The 27801-nt window shown below is 31.6% G+C and overlaps 1 protein-coding gene across 1 annotated transcript; it reads left to right on the plus strand.

The window, feature by feature from the left end:
- Positions 1-781: 781 nt before the first annotated feature.
- On the plus strand, positions 782-6249 carry LOC139881894 (uncharacterized). The gene is made up of 2 exons (XM_071866294.1): positions 782-965; positions 5948-6249. The coding sequence occupies exons 1-2, from the start codon at positions 855-857 to the stop codon at positions 6173-6175; spliced, it is 339 nt and encodes a 112-aa protein (XP_071722395.1). The 5' UTR covers positions 782-854; the 3' UTR covers positions 6176-6249.
- Positions 6250-27801: the final 21552 nt, after the last annotated feature.

A 27801-nucleotide genomic window follows, 5' to 3' on the forward strand; every position in this document is an offset into this window, starting at 1 on the left:
ATATAACGATAATTTTAACATTGAATGCTATTATTTGTCACTCACACACGCTAGAAAGAAACTCCTTAAACATCATCGTCTCATTGGGTACTTATAATATGAAATCTTTGGTGCTTTTGTTGCTTCACGAAAGAACGTATAGTTTGGAGCTATAGACAATCAAAACACAAGATGAATTAATCACATAATTAAAACACAAAAATGGTATAAAGACTATCTAAAAAATTGTCCATGAGTTATTTTTGTTTGATCCAAGTGACATTTTCCTTAGGTCAGGCGTGCTAATATGTTGTAACGAATTATAATACACGACATTAATTGTTCATCATATATATTTTTTAGAACAACAATGTCGGTATCACTCATAGGGGAATTAACCACATTCGCGATTATATGCCACCCCACGCACGTTAGAAAGAAATTTTTCACACCATCGCCACATTGAGTACCCAGTGTGCTTTGGATTAAACCTAGTGACTTGGGGCATACACATTTATAACCACAACAAAATCCTTGAGAAACCGCCCCTAAATTCGAACCTGCGCCAACTAAGACACAGATCCAACCCAGAACCTATAAATTTAATTAAAGTTAACTAGTTTATCATTTTTCTTTATTTAAAATTCAATTAAAAAAATGATGAAATCATATGCGGGTGCTTTAACCACATACGTTTCTATTATGAATCTGCACTCATCTATAAATACCACCAACAACCTCTCCAAGTTCAATGACCCATAACTTGCTACCAAGCTATGGAGTAATATATCAAAGAATTAATTTTATTTAAGATTTATTTATCATAAAAATAATAAATAAATAATATTAGAAGTCAGCTAGAAATCATCAAAAAGATGCCTTGTGTTCAGATCTATACAAACGTCTGTCTCGATGGCGTTGACACGGATTCCATCTTCTCTGACGCCACCAAAATTGTGTCACAAATCATCGGCCGACCAGAACAAGTAAATCCTTTTTCCTATCTAATTACTACATGCACGACTGTTTAAGAGTAATGTTTTTTTCTTTTTCTTTTTCTTTTTTTCCGTTGTTGTCGTCTTTTTAATGATAAAAGAAATATAAATTACCATGATGAGATTACTTTCCTCAAACTTTGAACTACGGCTTTTTATTATAGACGCTTTGTTCATTTTGGCTTAATTTGTTCATTTTGGCAGATGAGATACTGATTATACTGCATTAAGGTTGACTTTTACGATAATTCAGTACTATGCAAAGTTTTGTTGCATATGTGCAATGGCTAATTAAAAAAATTAAAAGTTACAGGTATTTTCTTTAAAGACAAACTAGAACACCACCCAATACAAATATACAATGGAACTCTAAATTAGACTTCTTGGTCGTTACATGACACCTTGACATAGATGTATTCGATTACATTTGATGAAGAGATCGATGAATCAATATAGAATGATAGAATCTTTCAATATTCTGCATGTTTGTTAGTAAAATTTAAATAATTACTAATACTCAACGCCAAAATATGTGCGATGAACGAATCATAGTTGAGATCCTTTATTAATCATTCACCACCTCCATTTTTCTCATATTTTTAATTTACACTGAGTATTATATACTCGTACAAAACACTTATTAAACAAGTATAATTATATCGGTTCATTTATTTATTTAAAACATTAATATGATAATATTACATCACTCAATATTCGAAATGATTACCAAACATGTTAAAACTGCAGTCATAACCTTTAAAATTTTTAATTATAAACTATTCGATCAACGCTTAATTATTTTGTTTATTCAAATGTATCCTTAGTCAAGGACGCATTATCTGTTTCTTATACAAGTTATTTATTTACAAATTAGAGTATCTTTAGATCATTCTTGGTATCTTGGTATGAGAGTAAAGAATTATATATATATATATATCAGTTTAGTGTCATTTCATTATTTCTTTGAAAAGACTAAATACTTTTTCATAGAAAGACCGAAGAACTTAATTTTGTTCCTATTATGTTGAAATAAATACATTTCTTTATTGAATAATATAAAATACTTACTTTTATTTGACATGTTAATTTGCTAAAGTATCCACTTGGGGTGATGATATTTCCACTCTATTAATTGATAAATCCACTTAAAATACCTAATATACCCTTAAATGATGTATTGCACAGATTTTACTTTAGAATTTATTGTAGGGTATTATTGGAAGATGGTAGGAAATACTCCGTATGTGTGGATCTATCATTTTTGAATTTGGAAATATCACTACCCATCAACTTGAGCCTCTCTCTTAATTTTATTTCTCCGACCTCTCTTTTACCTTCCTTTTCTACTGGAAGCCTAACAGACTCTGACACCAGGCATTTCGTCGAAGGTCCGGTTTTAACACATCTTCCTCTTTTTCCTCCAATTTTTCCTCTTTTACGGTTTTATTCCAGTAGCTGCTTTTTTCCATTTTCTGGCATTTTCATGATATGTTCCTGCGACTTCAACGTATCATCATCGTCGTTCTCGCGGTGGTTTTGGTTTAGGTTGTTTGGTTCGTTCATCATCACCAAATTGTGAACCTTTTCTGGTACCGATCTCATCCAAAACCGTTTGGTGGCTGACTTTCCGGTTCATTCTCGCCGGAGGCACAATGGTTTCACCACCTGTTGGCGGTGGCTGCGTTTGGACTCCCGCAGGGTGATGTAACTGGCGGCAGGGCTGTGTCACCACCTGGTGTTGGCCACTGTTTGACTCCATTCGAGGTGGAGGTACTGATGGCACCCTTCTCTGTCGTTGGGTGTGGCAGCTTCACCACCCAATGATGGTAGTCGCCTTTAATATGGTAGGGGTATGGTGGCTGTTGATGGGATTTTGGCTGGTGGTTTTTGTGCTTGTGGTCGTGGGTTTAATCAGTGGACTCCTTCCACCCGACCTTGTCTCTTGGCTCGAACCGGGAGACGATCTCCCTGTTGGAGATTTAGTTTTGAGTCGGGAGTTGTGATTTTTTTCTTTCTTTTTTTTGCAAATTTTTGCAATTGGGTTCTTTTGGTGGCTCGTGGAGCTTCTTGGTGGCCATTTTTTTATGGCAAAATATTGTGGTCTTTGGCTTTTTCCTGAAGGTCGTGTTCATCGGCAACGGTTTTGGTCTTTTGGATAGTTATAGTCTTGGTTGTTGTTTAACTTGCTTTTGTTTGTTTTGGTTCATCCTATTGGTGGTTATATTGAATTAGGTTAACCTGTTTATTTGTTTTTTCCGTATGTTTTGGGTGTTATTTACGGGTTGATTATGTAACGATTTATACTTAATTGATCTTCAGATCCGTTAATTTATTTATTTTGTTTTGTTTTTTTTAAAAAATATAATAATCTATACTCATCCTTTATTCTCGCCATATGTCAGTCTATCACTTGTTTTCATATATTAATTGAATTATTAGATTTTTCAATTTAATTTAATATACAGATTTCATTACCTAAAATATTATATTATATTATCATATAATATAATATAAATATTAACATATGTTACAATGATATTATGAATATTATATATTATATTATTATTATTTTAAAATTATTTTCAATGGTCATAAATAATACGTAGTATTAAACGACACATTAAATTAGTTTAATATATGAATGCTATTTTTTATAATATAAAATTAATTTTGAGTTTGCGCATAAATTAAAAAAATTACATTAATATAATATTTGTAGAATATTATATAAACGCACGAGCTCATGTTTGTTAATTGAAGTTAAAATGGTTATTTGATAATACTTATAAATATTTAGATGTATGTATGTCCTGCTTCGTTTGATATTTTGACATAATAAAATTAGTTTTTAACAAAAAGCATATATAATTCGGGATGTACATAAAGTATTATATTTAACGATCGGTTTTAAAACAACTTATATGGACTCATATTTGGTGTTTTATCGATTATTTGTCAATTGAAGCTAAAATGATTCGAACGGACGGGATCATAATCTATAGCTGGGGTAAAAATCGTCTTGCCGTCACTGTGGGTACTGGGAGGAGGTACTTTTCCGGCACAGGTCTTTTTCGGGGTGGGATTGGTGGGTGCTACGGCACACAGGGTTAGCGTGTCCCTGCCAACTTACACGTTTTGACCCTAGTATTCAATACTAATATTTTCGATCAAATGTATTACTAATAAAAGATTTTCTTATTGTAATTGTATTATACATTTGATAAGTATTAATATTAACGTTATCTATTACTAATTTATATATACAAAAATCGTGCAACGCATGAGATCATAAAACTAGTTTTAATTAAATAACATGGTCCCATCTAAATGTCTCTCATGTCTTCAGTTCGACACAAAACTAAAGATGCGACCAAAGGTGCAAGCAGTGCCCGTCGGGACCAATCTTAAAATTAAAGTTTCATCAATTTCACTTTCTCACTGTAGCGTCGTACATGGTCACTCTTAGTTTATCACTGCATACGTACCTACCATCACTCTTAGTTACGGAGTAATTCTTTTTCTTGATTTAAAAAAAAAAAAAGAAGTAAAATTAGATAATTAATAATTAATAAGAATAATTAAACTAAAACTAAAATCATGTTATCCCACTATACCAATGTGATAGGTTAATTCACGTGGGCTTCTCTATTAATCCTTCATAGTGCGGTGGATAATTACTAGTATTGCTATTTGTAGATAAAGTCATATAGGTAGGTGCTAGAGGTATGCATGAGTATTTGAGGTAAAAATTTGGTCATCACTAACTCAACCTTTTGTTTTCATAATTTGATTAAATGGTTATATCTAATTAAAAGAATTGAATGAAGTTGTCACTTTTTTAGAAAAGCATATGCTTGTTGCAAGTGTGGTTTAATTTATTAACCGTGTCTAAATTTTTTTGTATATAGATCAAAATCATATTTATGATTTGTAAAACGTAAAGGGAATCGAACATTAGAATAACATATTTTTTAAGTTAATTAATATAGTCAGCACTGCTTGTTACAATAAAATTATGTCATCCTTGTATTGACGATCTAGTGGTAATGACTCACACCCCTTTATTAGAAGTTGAGAGTTTGATTTTCTTGGGTGGTAACATTGCACACAAGAATATTCTTTTGATCTTGAATTCCACTCAATGTCGCCTTTCGCACATCGCGTTGCGGGGACAGCAGGAGGTGGTTTACCGGCCATTTCCTCGGATTGGTCCGGGTTAACTTTAGGCAGCAATTGAGGGCTGTCCAGTTTGACAGTTTCAAGTTTTTTTTTTTTTCTTTCTTTTTTTTGTTTGTGTATATTTGAACCTTAGAGAGCCTACTCTATGGCATAGATGAAACACCTAATGGAGAGGCCCATTACATTAGCTTAAAAACCTTTATTGTTCTTATGTTCTTCTGTAGGAACTTAAGCTTTTTAAACCAAATCCTAACATCATGTGAAGAAATAGATGGTATTACATTATTGCTAGCATTTAGTTATCTTATCTATTCAATAAGTTTATTTTATTTAGCCAAAGTAATTTATTAGAGATTGTGACTGATTTTAATTCATCTAGTTCCATTATCTAAACATTTAATTAGCTAATTGTTCTATGGTCCGGTCCGGTCCGATTTAACCGGTAGGTAGCCTAACAAAATCGTAAACCGGGCCGAGTTTAGCGGTTTGGTGATTTTCAAACAGGCGGCCAGACTATCCAAAACTGGGCTGAACAAACTAAATCGATATGGTTCAGTCGGTTTTTGCGGTTTTATGATTTTGTTAACACCCCTAAAAGTAACATGTGAAAGTGTTTTAAATAACTCGGACACATTTGTAAAACCTACAAAAGATGCTAAATTCATTCAAATTGTGAAACATGTGGAATATGCTCTTTTAACTTGTTTCATTTCATCCTTATGTAAATGTATAAGTGTTGATTGTTTTTTACTCTTTATGGTCATCTCCACTTATTTTGAGTTATTTGGTGGCAGTTTGTGATGGTGATATTGAAGGGGTCAGTATCCATATCATTTGAGAAGAACAAAGAACCTGCAGCATTCGCAGAAATAATAGCCATGGGAGGCATTACATCTGAAGTTAAGAAAAAGTTGATATTTCAATTGGGCACAATTTTACTAGAAAAGTTATCTATTCCAAGAACAAGATTCTTTGTTAAGGTCTTTGACACAACTATGGCTACTAAATATTCCAGGCTCTAGCCATTTTTTTAAGATTTTTGTGCATTCAAATGGTCAAGTTCGATATGGTGTACAACTTTTATTGCGTAACGATATAAAACATTGATGCAAATTACGCTGGATTCACCATGCATACGATCGAACGAGATTTTACCCATTCGCTGTTGGATCGGTTAAAACAAATGTACTTGTGTATTACGGAGTACTATAAAATTTGAAAAGTTATTTTTAACACGTTCGAGGTTATAGGTTTGTTTTGGGTTGTAGAAAACAAAAGACATATGCTTATTAATCGTTCGTTGCAAAATACAACCTTGAGACTATGTTTATATTTAAGACAAAATAAAAGATGAATAAAGGTAAATTAAAAGATAAAAATGGAGTAGGAGGCTTGATGGTGATATTTAACCAAAGCTATCAATATAGGTGTGCTTGTACGACCATTTCTATGGTTATTAAAATTCGAATGACTTGGTATAATTTAGATTGTGGGTATATTGTAGAAGTTGTGCCCACTAAATTATATAAACTTCTTGTGTTTGTATGTGTTGAAGATAAGAAGATAAAGGATTTTACGGTCTCACTAAAGCACTCATGACTCCAAAGTCCAAAATGCCCCGTTAGAAGATTTGTGGGTAATCTAATGGGCAGAACCCATTAAAAAAAATACGTACACACTGCAAGTGGTCTAAAAATCCATAATTTTTTTTATATATTTTGACTGTAGCTAATTGTGTACTCTACAAGTCTTGTGTTTTTCTATAACAGAAAACACATACTCGATTACATCACCACAAGACTCATAACAAACACATGCTCAATTAAATACCAGTAACACTCGAACTCAATACCATTAACACTCGAACTCACAACCTTTAGAGTCTCGATCACTACAAACATTAGAAATCATTTCACTTCCAAATAAAAGTGTCATACCAAATGCATTATGATGAGAGTTAAGTGTATAATTAAGTTATGTTATGGATAAACTGGATATAATATAATGTTCCACAAAATGGAAGATAATTGTGAAGGCGAAAACACTTGATTTGAAGATAAACAATCAGTATACTTTTCAATCGGCCTATTGTTGGTTCTTAGAGTTTTCGAAACTTGATGGCTCTTATAGTTCACGTGATTTTATTGGTTCTTAGAATTCCTTAATTTTGTTAATTCTCATTTTAACCTAACATGATATAACCTAACCTAACTTAACCATTATCATTAATAGTTGTATATAAAACAATAACCTGACCTGACCTGACCTAACCATAACCCTTAAATATCATTATTATTAATAGTTGTATATAACACAACAATATAAAAGTATAAGTCTTGAGCTAGGTACCCACCACGAATGCGACAAAACGTTAACTGCTAACCAACCTTCACAATCAAACCCAAAAATTGCCTCCGTTTCCATGTCCGATCCTATGAAAAACTCTTCAATTTCACAACCCGAACCTCTAATCCCTTTACCACTTATATCTCCACCCCATGCTCCTCACTCATACACCAAGGCGATTGTAAGAAAGTCCGATGAGACAACTGTTAGAATACAGTCAACAATAGTCAACTTCCTGTTATGGTAAGTTGACCCTTGGGATCAGAAGAAAGGGACTCTTCATCATTTCCCTTTATGGTAGATCACAAGACAACATAAGTGAAATGTCCCGTTCATATTGATTATAAACGTTCCATATTAATTGATTTCGTCGCGAGGTTTTGACCTCTATATGAGACGTTTTTCAAAGACTGCATTCATTTTTAAAACAACCATAACCTTTATTTTATCGATAAAGGTTTAAAAACATTACGTAGATTATCAAATAATGATAATCTAAAATATACCGTTTACACACGACCATTACATAATGGTTTACAATAAGAATATATTACATCAAAAATAAGTTTCTTGAATGCAGTTTTTACATAATATCATACAAGTATGGACTCCAAATCTTGTCCTTATTTTAGTATGCAACAGCGGAAGCTCTTAATAATCACCTGAGAATAAACATGCTTAAAACGTCAACAAAAATGTTGGTTAGTTATAGGTTTAACCTATATATTATCAAATCATAATAATAGACCACAAGATTTCATATTTCAATATACATCCCATACATAGAGATAAAAATCATTCATATGGTGAACACCTGGTAACCGACATTAACAAGATGCATATATAAGAATATTTCCATCATTCCGGGACACCCTTCGGATATGATATAAATTTCGAAGTACTAAAGCATCCGGTACTTTGGATGGGGTTTGTTAGGCCCAATAGATCTATCTTTAGGATTCGCGTCAATTTGGGAGTCTGTTCCCAAATTCTTAGGCTATCAAGCTAAAAAGGGGCATATTCGGCTTCGATCATTCATCCATATAATGTAGTTTCATTTACTTGTGTCTATTTCGTAAAACATTTATAAAATTGCATGTATTCTCATCCCAAAATATTAGATTTTTAAAAGTGGGACAATAACTCACTTTCACAGATTTTTACTTCGTCGGGAGTAAGACTTGGCCACTGGTCGATTCACGAACCTATAACAAATATGTACATATATATCAAAGTATGTTCAAAATATATTTACAATATTTTTAATACGTTTTAATGTTTTAAGTTTATTAAGTCAGCTGTCCTCGTTAGTAACCTACAACTAGTTGTCCACAGTTAGATGTACAGAAATAAATCGATATATATATTATCTTGAATCAATCCACGACCCAGTGTATACATGTCTCAGGCTAGATCACAACTCAAAGTATATATATTTTTGGAATCAACCTCAACCCTGTATAGCTAACTCCAACATTACTGCATATAGAGTGTCTATGGTTGTTCCAAATAACATATATACATGAGTCGATATGATATGTCAAAACATTTGCATACGTGTCTATGGTATCCCAAGATTACATAATATATTAGAATACATGTATAATACAATATGAGTTAGTTAGGATATGATTAATATAGATTTGTTACCAATTTCCCGTAGCTACAACAATAAAAAAAAATATCCAATCTTGTTTTACCCATAACTTCTTCGTTTTAAATCCGTTTTGAGTGAATCAAATTGCTATGGTTTCATATTGAACTCTATTTTATGAATCTAAACAGAAAAAGTATAGGTTTATAGTCGGAAATATAAGTTACAAGTCGTTTTTGTAAGAGGTAGTCATTTCAGTCGAAAGAACGACGTCTTGATGACCATTTTGAAAAACATACTTCCACTTTGAATTTAACCATGATTTTTGGATATAGTTTCATGTTCATAAGAAAAATCATTTTTTCAGAAGAACAATTTTTAAATCAAAGTTTATCATAGTTTTTAATTATCCAAACCAAAACAGCCCCCGGTTTCACTACGACTGCGTATATCCGATTTTATGGTGTTCATCTTGTTTCCAGGTTTTAAATCATTAAGTTAGCATATCATATAGATATATAACATGTTTTTAGTTGATTTTAAAAGTCAAGTTAGAAGGATTAACTTTTGTTTGCAAACAAGTTTAGAATTAACTAAACTATGTTCCAGTGATTACAAGTTTAAACCTTCGAATAAGATAGCTTTATATGTATGAATCGAATGATGTTATGAACATCATTACTACCTCAAGTTTTCTGGATAAAACCACTGGAAATGAGAAAAATGGATCTAGCTTCAAAGGATCCTTGGATGGCTTGAAAGTTCTTGAAACAGAATCATGACACGAAAACAGTTCAAGTAAGATTTTAACTCGAAATAAGATTGTTATAGTTGTAGAAATTGATCAAAGTTTGAATATGAATATTACCTTGAATTAGAAAGATAACCTACTGTAAATAATAAAGGTTCCTTGATCTTAAATGATTACTTAGAATGGATTAGAAAGCTTGGAAGTAGACTTGCAAACTTGGAAGTAGACTTGCAAACTTGGAAGTATTCTTGATTTTTATGAAACTATACTTATGGAATTTATGAAGAACACTTAGAACTTGAAGATAGAACTTGAGAGAGATCACTTAGATGAAGAAAATCGAAGAATGAAAGTGTTTGTAGGTGTTTTTGGTTCTTGGTATATGGATTAGATATAAAGGATGTGTAATTTTGTTTTCATGTAAATAAGTCATGAATGATTATTCATATTTTTATAATTTTATGAGATATTTCATGCTAGTTGCCAAATGATGGTTCCCACATGTGTTAGGTGACTCACATGGGCTGCTAAGAGCTGATCATTGGAGTGTATATACCAATAGTACATACATCTAAAAGCTGTGTATTGTACTAGTACGAATACGGGTGCATACGAGTAGAATTGTTGATGAAACTGAACGAGGATATAATTGTAAGCATTTTTGTTAAGTAGAAGTATTTTGATATGTGTCTTGAAGTCTTTCAAAAGTGTAAGAATACATATCAAAACACAACATGTATATACATTCTAATGGAGTCGTTAAGTCTTCGTTAGTCGTTACATGTAAGTGTTGTTTTGAAACCTTTAAGTTAACGATCTCAATTAATGTTGTTAACCCAATGTTTATTATATCAAATGAGATGTTAAATTATTATATTATCATGATATTATGATGTATGAATATCTCTTAATATGATATATACATTAAAATATCGTTACAACGATAATCGTTACATATAAGTCTCGTTTCGTAATTCTTGGGTTAGTAGTCTTGTTTTTACATATGTAGTTCATTGTTAACACACTTTATGATATATTTAAATATTATTTTATCGTGTTAAATATAGTGTATCAATATCTTAATATGATACATATTTATTTAGTAGACGTTATCATAACGATAATCGTTATATATATCATTTCGAGTTTCTTAACTTAGTAATCTCATTTCTTATGTATATCACACATTTTTAATATACTTAGTGTGATACTTACTCATTAGAATCTTATGTCAACCATATATATATGTCTATATATATACCACAACATGTAGTTTTTACAATTTTGTGACGTTCGTGAATCGCCGGTCAACATGGGTGATCAATTGTCTATATGAAACTTATTTCATTTAATCAAGTCTTAACAAGTTTGATTGCTTAACACGTTGGAAACATTTAGTCATGTAAATATCAATCTCAATTAATATATATAAACATGGAAAAGTTCGGGTCACTACAGTACCTACCCATTAAATAAATTTCGTCCCGAAATTTTAAGCTGTTGAAGGTGTTAATGAATCTTCTGGAAATAGATGCGGATATTTCTTCTTCATCTGATCTGAAAGGACCGGTCCTAATCCATCTGGACAAAGTCCATATCGATTACAAAAGATTCACCATAGTTGATTACCTCGCGAGGTACTTGACCTCTATATGATACATTTTACAAACGTTGCATTCGTCTTTAAAAGACAAACTTGCTTTATATCGAAAATTGATGACATGCAAATCATTTCATAATATATCTAATTATAATTGACTTAATAATAATCTTGATGAACTCAATGACTCGAATGCAACGTCTTTTGAAATATGTCATGAAGGACTCCAATTAATATCTTTTAAATGAGCAATTGCACAGTGGAAGACTTCTTTCATACCTGAGAATAAACATGCTTTCAAGTGTCAACCTAAAGGTTGGTGAGTTCATTATTTTAACATAAATAATCATTTGATAATTTTAATAGACCACAAGATTTCATATTTCCATTTCTCATAAACATACGTCCCATACATAGAGACAAAAATATCATTCAGATGGATTGAACACCTGGTAACCGACATTCACAATATGCATATAAGAATATCCCCATCATTCCGGGATCCTCCTTCGGACATGATATAAATTTCGAAGTACTAAAGCGTCCGGTACTTTGGATGGGGCTTGTTGGGCCCGATAGATCTATCTTTAGAGTTCGCGTCAATTAGGGTGTCTGTTCCCTAATTCTTAGGTTACCAGACTAATAAGGGGCATATTCGGTTTAATAATCCAACCATAGAATGTAGTTTCGATCACTTGTGTCTATTTCGTAAAGCATTTATAAAAGCAGCGCATGTATTCTCAGTCCCAAAAAATATATATTGCAAAAGCATTTAAAAAGGGAGCAAATGAAACTCACCATACTGTATTTTGTAGTAAAAATACATATGACGTCATTTAACAAGTGTATGGTTGACCTCGGATTCACGAACCTATATCATTTGTATATTCATTAACACATATAATTGAAATCGAACGATTTTATGTCTAATTAGTGATATAATTATTATCTTAATAAGTTATGTGTTTCATTAATAACTTAATATTTATTTTATATACTTTAAAAAAATTTATATAGTTATATTAAGTATGTTTTTTTTTTATATGACTAACTCTTATTGTAATTATATTAATATTATTAATAGTAATATTGATAATAATAATAATATAGTTATAATAATAATAATAATGATACTAGTAGTATTGTTAATAAAGGAAAAGGTTAATAATATGTAAATATCTTGATAATTATACCTAATACTTAATAACAATAATAATAATATTAATAATATTAAATAAAATACTACCTTTAAGGAAAATGGCCTAAAAAGAAATAGCAGCCCATGCCCGGGCTCGAACTCTCGACCTCCCGTTCACCCCTAATATACTGAACCACTCTTCTGCCTAGCATCTTTCTGTTTTAACTTAACTATTAAAATCATATAACCCGTTTTGTATCTTTTCCTTTTCTTCTTTAACAAGTCGATTGAAAAATGATTTCCAATAATCATAACAACTTCATATCATTACCTAATCTTCATTAAATCATCTAACATCTTAACAAACATGAATTCATCATCCATTATCACAATCATTTATCAAAACATCATTTTTCTCTTCATCATCATGGAACATTATACGTATCATCACCATAAATCAATATCTTCGTTATACCCCGCTATCGTCTTAATCAAATTATAAACTCGTGGTCATTATCACTCTCATCATCATTAAATACATTATTACATCGTTATCACCATCGAATATCAATTGGGACTCAAAATCATTTACTAATGATATTTATTATAGAATTAGCCCAAGAAGCCCATACCTATCGGCCCAATGTAAAACCCATTAAACAATTTAGTAACCCATTTATAATGTTTGTGGTTTGTCTGCTGGTTCGACCATTAAACAAAACAACAAACAAACAAAAAATATGTGCAACCTGGTGTACTAGTTTGGTAGACCACAACATTTCAATTTGTTCCCCACTTGTATCTACTTTCTCTTGTATCCCACTTTAACAATTAATATTCCAAAAAGGAGTCATGCATTTAGTGGAGTTTTGGTTTATGGGTTGTCAGTTTATAGATGATATTTTATGGTTAGGTTGGGTGACGGTTTGGTGTTCGAACAGCTGCACCAGAATATGAAATGCTTTCATTTATCAACGGCTGAAATGGGAAGCAACAAGGTGGCGTTTGGTTGTAATCCGAAAGAAACAGAAGAAAGAAAAATCGTTCAGGTTGCAGGTTGTCATGGTGTCGGCCATCGATGATGGTGACAACGGTTGGTGGTGTACTGTTGGTTAGTGGTGATTAAGCTCTCGATGGTGGTTGTTTTTGGTGAGATGTCGGCTAAGGTGGCCGCCGGTGAAGATAGGGTGGTGAGAAGAAAATGAATGATATGTTGATCTTGATTGGAGAAGTATGGAGATACATGCATAAATATATGTATATATCTTATGTAAAAGAGAAAGAAGTGTAAATAATTAAAGGAGATCCTACTTGTACAATTAAAGCATAAAGCATTCATATAACCCGTGAATTTAGTTTGTACGCATATGTATATAATATGTAAGTGGGGTTTTCATGTTGTATCAATATATGTATGTGCATATGTCTATGTATGTGCATATGTCTATATAATTAAAGGTTGGAGAATGAGAGATGGAATGTGACGTAAAACAAAAAGGAAAGTTGGTTGATAGTTGCATTGATGGATGTTTTGATCGAGCATATGGTAGTGGTGATATTAGAATGTATGTGTTGGTGGATAATCACTTATGGAGTAATGTAATATGCAGAAGATATTTAGATAGGGAGAGATAGGTAAGTCAAATACAGTTGGCATAATATATTCATATTTGTAAAGTTAAATTAATAATATATTAATAATTCTCTTGACAATAAAACGTCGGATGAAAAAGAGAAACACAAAGCAGCCTTAATTCTTGGACTAATATTACCGACAGTTTTCACTGAGCGTGTCTATTGCTAAACAGTTAAAATATAAAAGTGTTCCTAAAAATCTCAAATTTTTAGATTAAATATATTTAATTATTTCACTCATTACTATTTGAAACCTGATCAAAAAAGTTCGGTAATTATTTATTTTCTGTACCAATTTATATGTACGGAGTACTAATATTTAATCTTAAAAGAGTAAAAATATTTTTGACAAATCTAAAATCTTAGTAATCAATTTACAGTTCAATTTTTATATCAATCCTTCATGGACATGTACAATATATATTTTAAAACTAACAAATCGTCAACCGAGTGCTACTGACGTTTACTAATTAGACTTGAAATCATTTATTTTTAATATATTCTCTTTCTATATATAAAGAGTTTTAAAATAGCAAGTTTAACTACTGAATAACTATATTATATATCCTTAAACCATTGAATTTAATATAATTTATATATTTACAAGTAATATTTATATACATATTTATATATATAAATATATATATATTTATAATAATAGTTTTCATTACATCACATATTATTTTTCATATTTATTTTCAACAATTAAATCATATATTATTTCAAATAATAATATTTTCAAATTAATGTATATGTATCTATTTATATACAGTTGTTCGTGAGTCGTCGAGAATGGTCGAAGGTCAATTGTATATACAAAACAGTTCAAAGTTTTTGAGACTCAACATTACAGAATTTGCTTATCGTGTCGGAAACATATAAAGATGAAGTTTAAATTTGGTCGGAAATTCCCGGGTCGTCACAGTACCTACCCGTTAAAGAAATTTCGTCCCGAAATTTGAGTGAGGTCGTCATGGCTAACAATAAATATGTTTTCCTGACGAATATGAGCTGAGTAATAGCGTTTTATCATTATTTGAATAATACAGATAAAAATAATTCGATTATTTGAAGAGTACGAATGAAACTATCATGAGAGAGGTCCCAACGGGCATCGTCCACCTTCGTCCAAAAACTTGCCCAAATTTTTTAGCCGTTAGTAAAATGAAATAAAAAAATTCCAACGGCTATCCCAACGGTCACTTTTACCATATAAAAACACCAACCATATAATTCATTTTATACACTCAAACATATATTTCTTTTATATTTCCACATTTCTCCAAATCAAAATCAAACACTCCCAAACTGCAAAAATGTTAACACTTCCCTCAATGATTGTTTCATTCGATGTTCATTACGGAGGTGATTTCCGTAATCAAATGAAGGAATATAAGTGGGGCGACAGTATTTCGTTTGAAGATGTCGACGTTCGTTATGTTGGTTTACAAGACTTACTATCCTTTCTGAAGAAAAAAGTTCCGTGTGAATTCACGTCCGTGTTCTTTTATAAAGACGATTATGATGCGGATTGTAGGGCAAGTTTTCTGTGTACCGATGATCAATGGTACTTTATAAAAGATACCATTAAAGATCGCGGTAAACGCATTTCTTTGTATGCGGTTATTGAAGATGAAGAGACGTTGGGTTATCGTTACCTCGATGAATCAGCTGAAGCAGCAGTTGAGGCATCAAGAGAAATATCGATGTCTCCAGAGTACCTCACGGATGGTGAAATGACTGGTGAACGCTACTTTGCAGATGACAATTGACGACGACGAGTAGTTTGATTGTAATCTTTTAATTTTTAATTGTCGTGATGTTTTAATTTTTAATTATCGTAATTTCAGTGTTGTTGTCGAGTTTTATATCTTCCTTTATGTTTCACAGCTCTTCGTCTTTTTATTCTCCTCTTGATCTCTAGTAAAGCGAGTAATGGTTTAGAATTTGTAAGTATGGAGTTTCGAATGAATTTAATGTTATAATCAAGAAAGAACATAATAGCACGATTTGATTCGTCAAATTACCAGAATCATTGAGAATAGAGCTATCAAGAATATACTTTCTTGATATGTTCAGAAGTTAATTAGAATGAAAAAGTTATGTAACATGGCACGTGATGACGATATGATCTGTGAATCATCACGTTCCATTAGAAACTCGGCATGACTTACTGTAATATAATCACGTTGATCAAGTGTCATTATATTATACTAACTCATGCATCAGTTCCCAACATTACTTCAATAACATTCATATTTTAAGCTCGAAAGTTTACAGAATATAGAAACTAACAGTTTCTATATGATGTAACACTGATATCATGAAGAGATTAATAATTTCAGATAAGATTAGTTATGAAAATATATTCAGAAATATCGAGGATAGTTATAATGAAAGATACGATAATATCTCGGAATATCTAAGATCAGAGGATAATAGAAACTATTGTCCGCAAGGGTTTAGAGTAACGAGCAAGATATTCGCTAAAGACTTCAGCAGACATTGAATCATTTAGATTCTTTGAAGTCAAACTTATTCTTTGTGATTTGTCCACGGCTTTCTTCATAGTTTCGCATACTCTGCTTTTCGGTACTAAATTTTCTCTTGAATGTTTCCAATATAATGATACACAGGAAGCACGAAGAGGTATATAATTTCAGACGAGAATATTTTTGAAAATATCCTCAGAAATATCGAAGATATTGATGATGATATTTTGGAATTTCTAAGTTCGATGGTTGATGGAGAAAGATTTTCCGCAAGATTTTAAGATGACTTCGGAGCAAGATATTCTCTAAAGATTTCAATGGATCCAGAATTATCTGGATTCTTTGAATATAGGGTATGGTCCTTGTATTTGTCCTTAGTCTCCTTCATGGTTAACTCTATCCGTTTTCCAGTTTCAACGTTTCTGAGCTTTTTCAACATATTATTCTTTATCATTAAACTTTCGACGACTAAGGTCGTTTACGGTTGTCTACAGTTTCTGCTGCTTCATTCAACTTTTTCAACATTCAAGTATTGATTTGTAGACCGAGTGCTGTTCTGAATTTCAGAATAAAAGACCATAATTCTAGAAGATAACAGTTATACATATAACTGTTGATGTAGATATGCTGTGCGTTTTCAAAGTACTGATTGCTAATTCTCGGTATTTGGTACGGCAATTCTCGTTATCGGATGCAGATGAGTAGATGATAGGATTTCAATGAATATAATAACTTTCCATAAGGTCAAAGATCAATGATGTTGCTGGTAAATTTTTCTGCTAATGTAGTGAGATATAAACGGTTTTCCGGTATTGATGACGAAAAGCAACTTTTATATCAGGGTTATAATAAGGTTGTTTCAAACGAAAAGTCGAAGTTGATTTGCTGAAGCTGTGACCAAATTTGCTACTTTGAAAAGAGATCGCAAAGTTATTTTTGCTAATAAATGCCAAAGGATCTGACGCGGCTACGTGTTAAACTTTTACTCAGTTGCCGAGAGTTTCCAGGTGCATAACTAAATGCATAAATCTTTCCCTCCGTAGATGAAGTGCGGTTGGTTCATCCTCTTGATTGAGGTGTTTTCAAGAATCATGAAAGGTTTGAACGCAGATTGTAATTGTCAAGATACAATGAGGTTTAAGATGAAATCAAGTGGCAAACTTGAAGAATTGTTTAGTTTCATATGTTATAATCAATATTTTAATTCATTTTTAATTATCCAATCTTATTAGTCCACAGTCGATAGTCCACAGTCGATAGTCCACAGTTGATAGTTCAATAATTCATATATATTTAATATATCATATTTGAATTAATTAATTAATACGTGTCGTGACCCGTATACGTCTCAGACTCGATCACAACTCAAAGTATATATATTATTATAGAATCAACCTCAACCCTGTATAGAGAACTCGATCATTACTGCATATAGAGTGTCTATGGTGATTCCAAATAATATATATAGATGTGTCGATATGATATGTCAAAACCTTGTATACGTGTCCCGATATTTAAAGTGCGTAAAATAAATAACAAAAATTAAATGACGATAAATAAAATTGCGATAATTAAATTGCGATAAATAAACTGCGATAAATAAAATATAATCAGTTAGCTAGGATTTTGTTAGCGTGGATTCTTAACAGAATTTTCTCATAGTTAATTTGTTTGTTTCTAACAAATTTTATTTTGTCCAATGTTTTCTTCATTATGCCACTTGTTGGATTCTGATAGGTCAAAATTCAAATATGAAATTGAAAGAAAATGGTTATTTTGCTGTAACCGGATACGTATATCTGTGGATGTAAATAGGATAGTAAATGACTTGAATCAGATTCGAAGAATGTACAGTATACATGTTAATATGAAAGTTAAATATTTCCTCGGGTATTACCTACCCGTTAAAATATTTTCACCATTAACAGTTTGTACAAAGGAATTTTTAATTACAATCTTTATGAACACATATATACATATATATTTTCTTCAGATGCAATCATGGATTTAATGAGTTAATATAATATTAACACATCTGTTTTACCGTTAGAACAAGAATACATAATTTCTAAAACATTAGAGATTACATAATCGCCATGAAGAACGAAGGTAATTGATGTAGAACGATACGTAGAACGATGATTATACTCGAGGTACAGAATGAGATGTTGAGGCATTGATTGTTGAAACTTGGGTTGTTGGTGGTACTGGTGCCGTTAGTACTGAGGCTGGTGACGTTACTGGTGTTGGTAATACTGCGGGTGCTTGTAAATTGTGTACCGTGCTCTCTAAAGTTAATACTCGAGCTCGGAGTTCTCTAACTTCTTCTACTAACCCTGGTTGGTTATCAATGTGAGGTAGAGGTCGGATATCTCCTCTATTTCCGTTAATGGTAGCCTCAAGACAAAAAATTCTTGCAAAAAGGGTATAAACGGTGTTGCGAATGGGTTCGCCGGTGAGCGGGTCAAGTACTCCAAGGTTAGGTGGTAGATTCGGTTCATGATATGGAGTACCTTCTTCCCTTCTCCATAGGATGAGTATGTCGCGAACTGTGAGGATCCGTCCTTATCCACCTGGACGAAGTCATCAACATTTGGTCCCATTGCGATGATCGACTCCAAGTAATGTCCTTAAAATGAGCTAATGCACAGCGGAAGACTTAATTCGTACCTGAGAATAAACATGCTTAAAAGTGTCAACCAAAAGGTTGGTGAGTTCATAGGTTTATCATAACAATCATTTCAATATTTTAATAGACCACAAGATTTCATGATCATAAACATAATACACTCGCAAGTGTATGTAAAGCATTCTAAGTGGTTGAGCACTTGGTAACCATACTTAACATTTAATCAACGTCGCATATTCCCTTTATTATGAAATCTCACTACACCGTACCAAGTGTAGTCACGAAACAAAGTACTGTGCAACCGTTGAATACTGGTCGTCCAGTCCGGTTGGGGTTGTCAGGCCCGATAGATCTATCAACAGGATTCGCGTTTACAATACCACACGTAAATAGTAGTTACCAAGCTACAGGGAAGTATGCCAGTGGTACAACTCAACGTAGAATATATTTTTAAGTACTTGTGTTTATTTTGTAAACATTTATAAAAGCAGCGCATGTATTCTCAGCCCAAAAATATATATTGCAAAAGCAATTAAGAAGGGAGCAAATGAAACTCACCATACTGTATTTTGTAGTAAAAATACATATGACTAATTTGAACAATGCAGGGTTAGCCTCGGATTCACGAACCTATATCATGTATATATATTAACACATTATAATATAAATCAATTAAGTTTATATATTTTGTTATGTATCAAGATTAAGGTTCTTATAAATAATTTTATTAATACTTATAATACACTATAATACTTACTTGATATTTAGTTAATGCTATATTAATAATATTAGTTAAAACAAAATTTATGTGATATTTGTATACCTTATGTAAAAATAGATATTTTTATGTATATACATATGTTGTTTTGTAAAATAAATAATTGTGGTATTACTAGATTAAGAATAATAATAATAATAATAATAATAATGATAGTAATAATAGTAATGTTAATAAAAATAATATTTTTAGTAATAATGATAAAGTAAAAATAATAGTTTACCAAAAATAATTTTTTTTTAATAATAATAATAATAACAATAATATTAATAATAATAATAATAATAATAATAATAATAACAATAATATTAATAATAATAATAATAATAATAATAATAATAACTATAGACTACCTCAAGAAAAATGTCCAAAAAGAAACTATATTAGTCCATGCACTGATTCGATCCTCTGACCACTCGTTAACCAGACATCAAGATCACTCATCCATTCTCATTTTTCTGTTTATATTCAGTTACCATTTTACTTATCCGTGATTTCCTGTTTCCCTTTTCTTTCTTCAGCGTACTATATTATATGTTTATCATAACACCATTCCAACTAACATCATCATCATATATTATCCTTAACATAAAATCACACTTATCATCATCGTTATTTATTCTATTTATTATAATCGAGTATCATGTAACATGTATCATGTATCCTATATAAACATCATCTGCATCGTTAATTAACCCCATCAAACAAAAACGAATGGTATAGCAGTAGCATAGACGAATAGATAATTTCCTGGTGGCCCAATACTATAACAGGGACACGGCCCAATAGACACACCAAAGCCCAACAACATAAACTTAGTAGCCCACTTGTACACTATGTGTTCTTGGCCCAACTAAGGAAACACGGCCCAAGAATCATGTTGAATTGAATTGAACGAGATATTAGTAGGAGGGTGGGGTCGCTTGTAACATACATCACCATTTCAATCTTTACGACTCCATCAATTATTAATATCTTTTTCATTTCTTCATTTGCATAATAGTAAAAGACATGGTGCAGTAGTATATAATCATATGGGGTTCGTTTAGGACCATTCCTACTGCAGCAAAACTGTTCGAAAAATAATAATAATAATAACGGGTAAGGTGATGAAGGGGTGTTGTGTAGTTGTCTGTTGAACGGGGCAGGAACAAAACAATAGCGATTGTAACAGTAGCAGTCGCAGTAATATAGTGAACACTCTATAGGGTTTTTGGGTTTGTCTTTGTTCGAGTTAAACAGCAAAATAGCAGCTGCAATTGCAGCGAAATATTCTGATTAGAAACAGAAACAAGTAGACTGCAGGATAGCAGCAACAACAACGATGTATCTGTTTAATGTTTGGTGGTTGTTGGTGGTTTGAGTCGACTACACAGGAAGGCAAACAAATGAGAGGGTTAACGATGAAGAGAGGGAGAGAAAATGAAAGAGAGAGTGTGGTTCATTCATGGTGTTTCGCTGCAATCAGGAAACAGAAACAAGAATAAAGATGAAATGGGTTTGTGGGTTTTGGTCAGAACTCAGAAGACAAACAAGTCGTAAGGTTGTATGGTTTATGGTGGTTGATTGAAAAGGGAAAATAGCGGGTGGCAGTGATCATGGTTATGGTGAGGTAGTCTTCGATCATAGTTAATGAAAGAGAGAGATATAGATAGTGTTTGGTTGTGGTGGTTACCGGAGGTTGGTTTTAAGGGTGGCGGTTTTAGGATGATCGAGTGGTCCGGTTGGATTGAAGAAAAAAAAATATTAGGAGAAGAAGATGATAATGGATTTCATCCTAGATGGCTTGTATAAGTGTGTTAATATATGTCTTGTATGCTATGTATATATAATACATATATAACTCATTATTCAAGTTTAGGAAGAAAGATAAAGTAGCCACAGTAATCCTCAATTATATTCAATAATCACGGATATGCTTTTGTTTGTCAAGTTAAAACAAAAAAAAATATGATGGAAGACAGTAAGAAGTGTGAGTGGTTTCCATATTCATATGCAAATATCTTAAATATATATATATATATATATATATATAATATTATGTAACAAGTTGATAATTTAATATATATATATATATATATATATATATATATATATATATATATATATATATATATATATATATAAAATAAACGTGTTACATTACTAGCCACCTCAATGTTGTATGTTAGTTACGGACGCTTTTAACACGGATATTATATCGTGCTCCGTTGATAACCAGTAGCGGATAAAAAGTACTCAGAATAATTCCAAATTCTTAAATTAATTTCCTTTATTTGTTTCAGTCATTTTTGTATAAAATTAGATCATTAATTATTAAGCAAAAAAAAAATTACTCACAATCCACTCCCGATCTTAGGTAAAATATAAAAATGTTGAAATTTATTAATTAGATCCTAATTATATTTTTAATAAGCCTAAAATTTACCTAACTCATTTTCGGATCACTGTTTATTTTATAATCACATAAGTTCGTTTTCAACTTGTTCAAATAACCAACGAGTGCTACAATCGTTTATTAAATAAAATTCTAAATCATATATATATATATTTTCAATATACTTTTAATATATATAAAGATTTATATTAATATCATATTTTATTTACACAAATGAATTAAATCATATAATTTTCTATTTCAATTTAATATATATATATATATATATATTTATTTACAGATAGTGGTTCGTGAATCGTCGGGAATGGTCGAAAGTTAACTGAATGTATGAAATAGTTCAAAATTTTTGAGATCCAACCTAACAGGCTTCGCTTATCATGTCGAAAATATTAAATTACATATAGATTTTGATTCAAAATAAGTCGAAATTTTCCGGGTCGTGACAGTACCTACCCGTTAAAGAAATTTCGTCCCGAAATTTGATCGAGGTTGTCATGGCTAACACTAAAAATGTTTTTCATGACGAGTATGAGTTGATAAATAGAGTTTTATCATTATTGATTAATATAGATAAAACAATTCGATCATGTGAAGCGTACAAGTGAAGATATCACAAAAGAGTGTAATGAGAAATAAAGATTCGTCTTGACTTTTGACGTAGTCATGGTAGATTTCAGGAATTTAAGAAATCTTCTAATCAGAAAGAAAATAAAATAGCACGATTTATTAGCAAACCGTTGGAATTACGGAAGAACAGAAATATCAAGGAAATATTTCCGTGATATGCTTAGAAATTAAGTAGAATGAAAGAGTTGTGTAACATGGCAGATGATGATGGTATTGTGATTCATCACGTTTCATTAGAAACTTAGCATGACTTACTGTAATATAACCACGTTGGCCCGGCGTCATTATATTATACTAACTCATGCTTCAATTCCCAACACTTCTCCAAAAATCATCCATAATTTAAACTCAAATTTTATAGAAAGATAGAAACTAAAACAGTTTCTTTTATGATATAACATAGATAGCACGAAAAGATAGATAATTTCGGACGAGAATAGTTATGAAAATATCTTCAGAAATATCGAAGATATTTTTGACGATATTTTGGGAATTTCTAAAATCGAAGGTTGATGAAGAAAATCCTTCCACAAGAATTTAGAATAAGTAGGAGCAAGATATTCGTTTAAAGGTTTTAGCAGATACTGAATCATCTAGATTCGTTAAGTGCAGGCTTAGTCTTTGTGATTTGTTCAAAATCTCCTTCATGGTTTTCTTAATCCGTTTTTCAGTACCAATCTTCTATTGAGTGTTTCCAACACTCCATTCTTTATCATCAAACTTTTGGCCATTAAGACCATCTACAGTTTTTGCTGCTTCATCAGCATTTTCAAAGTTAACGGATCTGGGTCATCGGTTATCAAACCGAGGTGGTTTCAGGAGAATTGTGTTTTTAGATGATTAAACGCTGATGGTAATATGATGGAATATGAAAGGTTCTACGGTAACAATAAAAGAGCACGCATATATATCAAAGTTATAATATGATTATTTCGAACGAAAAGTCGAAGTTGTCTTGTTGGAGCTGTGACAAAATTTGCTACTTTGAAAGGAGTTATTAAGTTATTTTTGGGTAATAATAACTCTAAGGAATTAGCACAGCTACGTGTTAAACATTTACTCAGTTTCTGAGAGTTTTTCAGGTGCATAACTATATGCATAGATCTTTTCTTCCGTAGATGAAGTGTGGTTGGTTCATCTTCTCGATTGAGGTGTTTTCAAGAATCATGAAAGGTTTGAACGCAAATTGGAATCGTCAAGATACAAATGAGGTTTAAGATGAAATCAAGTGGCAAACTTGAAGAATTGTTTCGTTTCATATGTTATAATCAATATTTTAATTCATTTTAATTGTCCAATGTCATTAGTCCATAGTCGATAGTCCACAGTTAACAGTTCAATAATTCATATATAGTTTAATATTTAATATTCGAATTAATTAATACGTTTCGTGACCCGTATACGTCTCAGACTCGATCACAACTCAAACTATATATATTATTGTAGAATCAACCTCAACCCTGTATAGCTAACTCCCGCATTACTGCATATAGAGTGTCTATGGTTATTCCAAATAATATATATAGATGCGTCGATATGATATGTCAAAACCTTGTATACGTGTCCCGATATTTAAAGTGCGTAAAAATAAATAACAAAAATTAAATGACGATAAATAAAGTGCGTAAAGTAAATAACAGAAATTAAATGACGATAAATAAAATTGCGAGAATGTAAATTGCGATAAATAAATTGCGATAAATAAAATGTAATACGGAATTAACAGTTAGCTGGGAACAGTTAGCTAGGATTTTGTTAGCGTGAATTCTTAACAAAATTTCTCATAGTTGATTTGTTTGTTTCTAATAAATTTTATTTTGTCCGATGTTTTCTTCATTATGCCACTCGTTGGATTCTAATAGGTCAAAATCCAAATATGAAATTGAATGAAAATGGTTATTCTGCGGTGAACGGATACGTATATCTGTGGATGTAAGTAGGATAGTAAATGACTGTTGAATCAGATTCGAAGTACGTACAATGTAACTTATTAATGTGAAATCTAAATATTCCTCGGGTATTACCTACCCGTTAAAATATTTTCACCATTAACGGTTTGTACAAAAGAATTTTTAATTACAATCTTTATGAAAACATATATACATATATATTTGCTTCAGATATAATCATGGATTTAATGAGTTAACATAATATTAAACTCATTTAGTTTTCGGTTGGAACTAGAATAAATAATCTCTAAAACTTTAGAGATTACATATTCGCCATGTCGAACGAAGATAAATGAGGTAGAACGATACATAGAACAAAGATCATACTCGAAGTATAGATTGAGATGTTGAGGCTTGGGTTGATGATGGTACAGCTGTTGATACTGGTGGTACTGTTGGTGCCGGTGATGTTGCTGAAGCTGGTAGATTTTGCACCATATTCTCCAAATTGATTACTCGAGCGCGAAGTTCGCTAACTTCTCCTATTATTCAGGGATGATTGTCGGTCGAAATGAGCGGATGAATAAGGTTTAGAATTGCGGATAGAATATAATCGTGTCGAACTACTCTGGAAATGAGGTTGAAAATGGTGTTTCAGATAGATTCGCCGGTAGGTGCTTCAGGTTCTTCGCCAAGAGGGCAATTTGGTGGATGGAAAGGATCGCCTTCTTCGAGTCTCCATTGATTAAGTTGACTACGAACCCATCAGATGAATTAGGGATGGCTGATTGATTGATTCACTCTGGTGACACTGCTTTCGGAGCTTAGGTGAATATCCATGTCGGAATAGCTGTCAGAATAACTATCGGAATAGCTATCGAAATCTGAGGGACTCGAACTGGTTGAGTGATTCATCTCGTACGATCAGATGAAGGATTTTCGATAAGGAATAGATTATAGGATGTAGATTAGTACCCTGCAATACATAGTTTACATATGCATATATAATACTAAAATCCTATAAGTTATGGAGGAATCTACGGAAGCTGTCAGGCAAAGGTAACAATAACAGATACACTAAGATATGAATTTATCTATACACTGTCTATGCAATAGAGGCAGTAAGACGTGTTTAGACTTTAAGAATGAATAACAGGTAATTTCCTACGGATGATAAGTAGATGATTTCCGACTAGAAATGATAAGCTAAACTTTTGACATGCAGACACGGTCTAAGTCCAGACTCACTAATGCATCTAAGCAACTATCAGTTAAACACACTAATGCAAGACCTGATTCACTAAGACCGCTCTGATACCACCGGTGAGGACCCGTCCTTATCCACCTGGACAAAGTCATCAACATTTGGTCCCATTGCGATGATCGACTCCAAGTAATGTCCTTAAAATGAGCTAATGCACTGCGGAAGACTTAATTCGTACCTGAGAATAAACATGCTTAAAAGTGTCAACCAAAAGGTTGGTGAGTTCATAGGTTTATCATAACAATCATTTCAATATTTTAATAGACCACAAGATTTCATGATCATAAACATAATACACTCGCAAGTGTATGTAAAGCATTCTAAGTGGTTGAGCACTTGGTAACCATACTTAACATTTAATCAACGTCGCATATTCCCTTTATTATGAAATCTCACTACACCGTACCAAGTGTAGTCACGAAACAAAGTACTGTGCAACCGTTGAATACTGGTCGTCCAGTCCGGTTGGGGTTGTCAGGCCCGATAGATCTATCAACAGGATTCGCGTTTACAATACCACACGTAAATAGTAGTTACCAAGCTACAGGGAAGTATGCCAGTGGTACAACTCAACGTAGAATATATTTTTAAGTACTTGTGTTTATTTCGTAAACATTTATAAAAGCAGCGCATGTATTCTCAGCCCAAAAATATATATTGCAAAAGCAATTAAGAAGGGAGCAAATGAAACTCACCATACTGTATTTTGTAGTAAAAATACATATGACTAATTTGAACAATGCAGGGTTAGCCTCGGATTCACGAACCTATATCATGTATATATATTAACACATTATAATATAAATTAATTAAGTTTATATATTTTGTTGTGTATCAAGATTAAGGTTCTTATAAATAATTTTATTAATACTTATAATACACTATAATACTTACTTGATATTTAGTTAATGCTATATTAATAATATTAGTTAAAACAAAATTTATGTGATATTTGTATACCTTATGTAAAAATAGATATTTTTATGTATATACATATGTTGTTTTGTAAAATAAATAATTGTGGTATTACTAGATTAAGAATAATAATAATAATAATAATAATAATAATAATAATAATAATAATAATAATAATAATAATGATAGTAATAATAGTAATGTTAATAAAAATAATATTTTTAGTAATAATGATAAAGTAAAAATAATAGTTTACCAAAAATAATTTTTTTTTAATAATAATAATAATAACAATAATATTAATAATAATAATAATAATAATAATAACAATAATATTAATAATAATAATAATAATAATAATAATAACTATAGACTACCTCAAGAAAAATGTCCAAAAAGAAACTATATTAGTCCATGCACTGATTCGATCCTCTGACCACTCGTTAACCAGACATCAAGATCACTCATCCATTCTCATTTTTCTGTTTATATTCAGTTACCATTTTACTTATCCGTGATTTCCTGTTTCCCTTTTCTTTCTTCAGCGTACTATATTATATGTTTATCATAACACCATTCCAACTAACATCAT

The sequence above is a fragment of the Rutidosis leptorrhynchoides genome, chromosome 1 (assembly GCF_046630445.1).
Source record: "Rutidosis leptorrhynchoides isolate AG116_Rl617_1_P2 chromosome 1, CSIRO_AGI_Rlap_v1, whole genome shotgun sequence".
In the NCBI taxonomy this organism is placed as follows: Eukaryota; Viridiplantae; Streptophyta; class Magnoliopsida; order Asterales; family Asteraceae; genus Rutidosis; species Rutidosis leptorrhynchoides.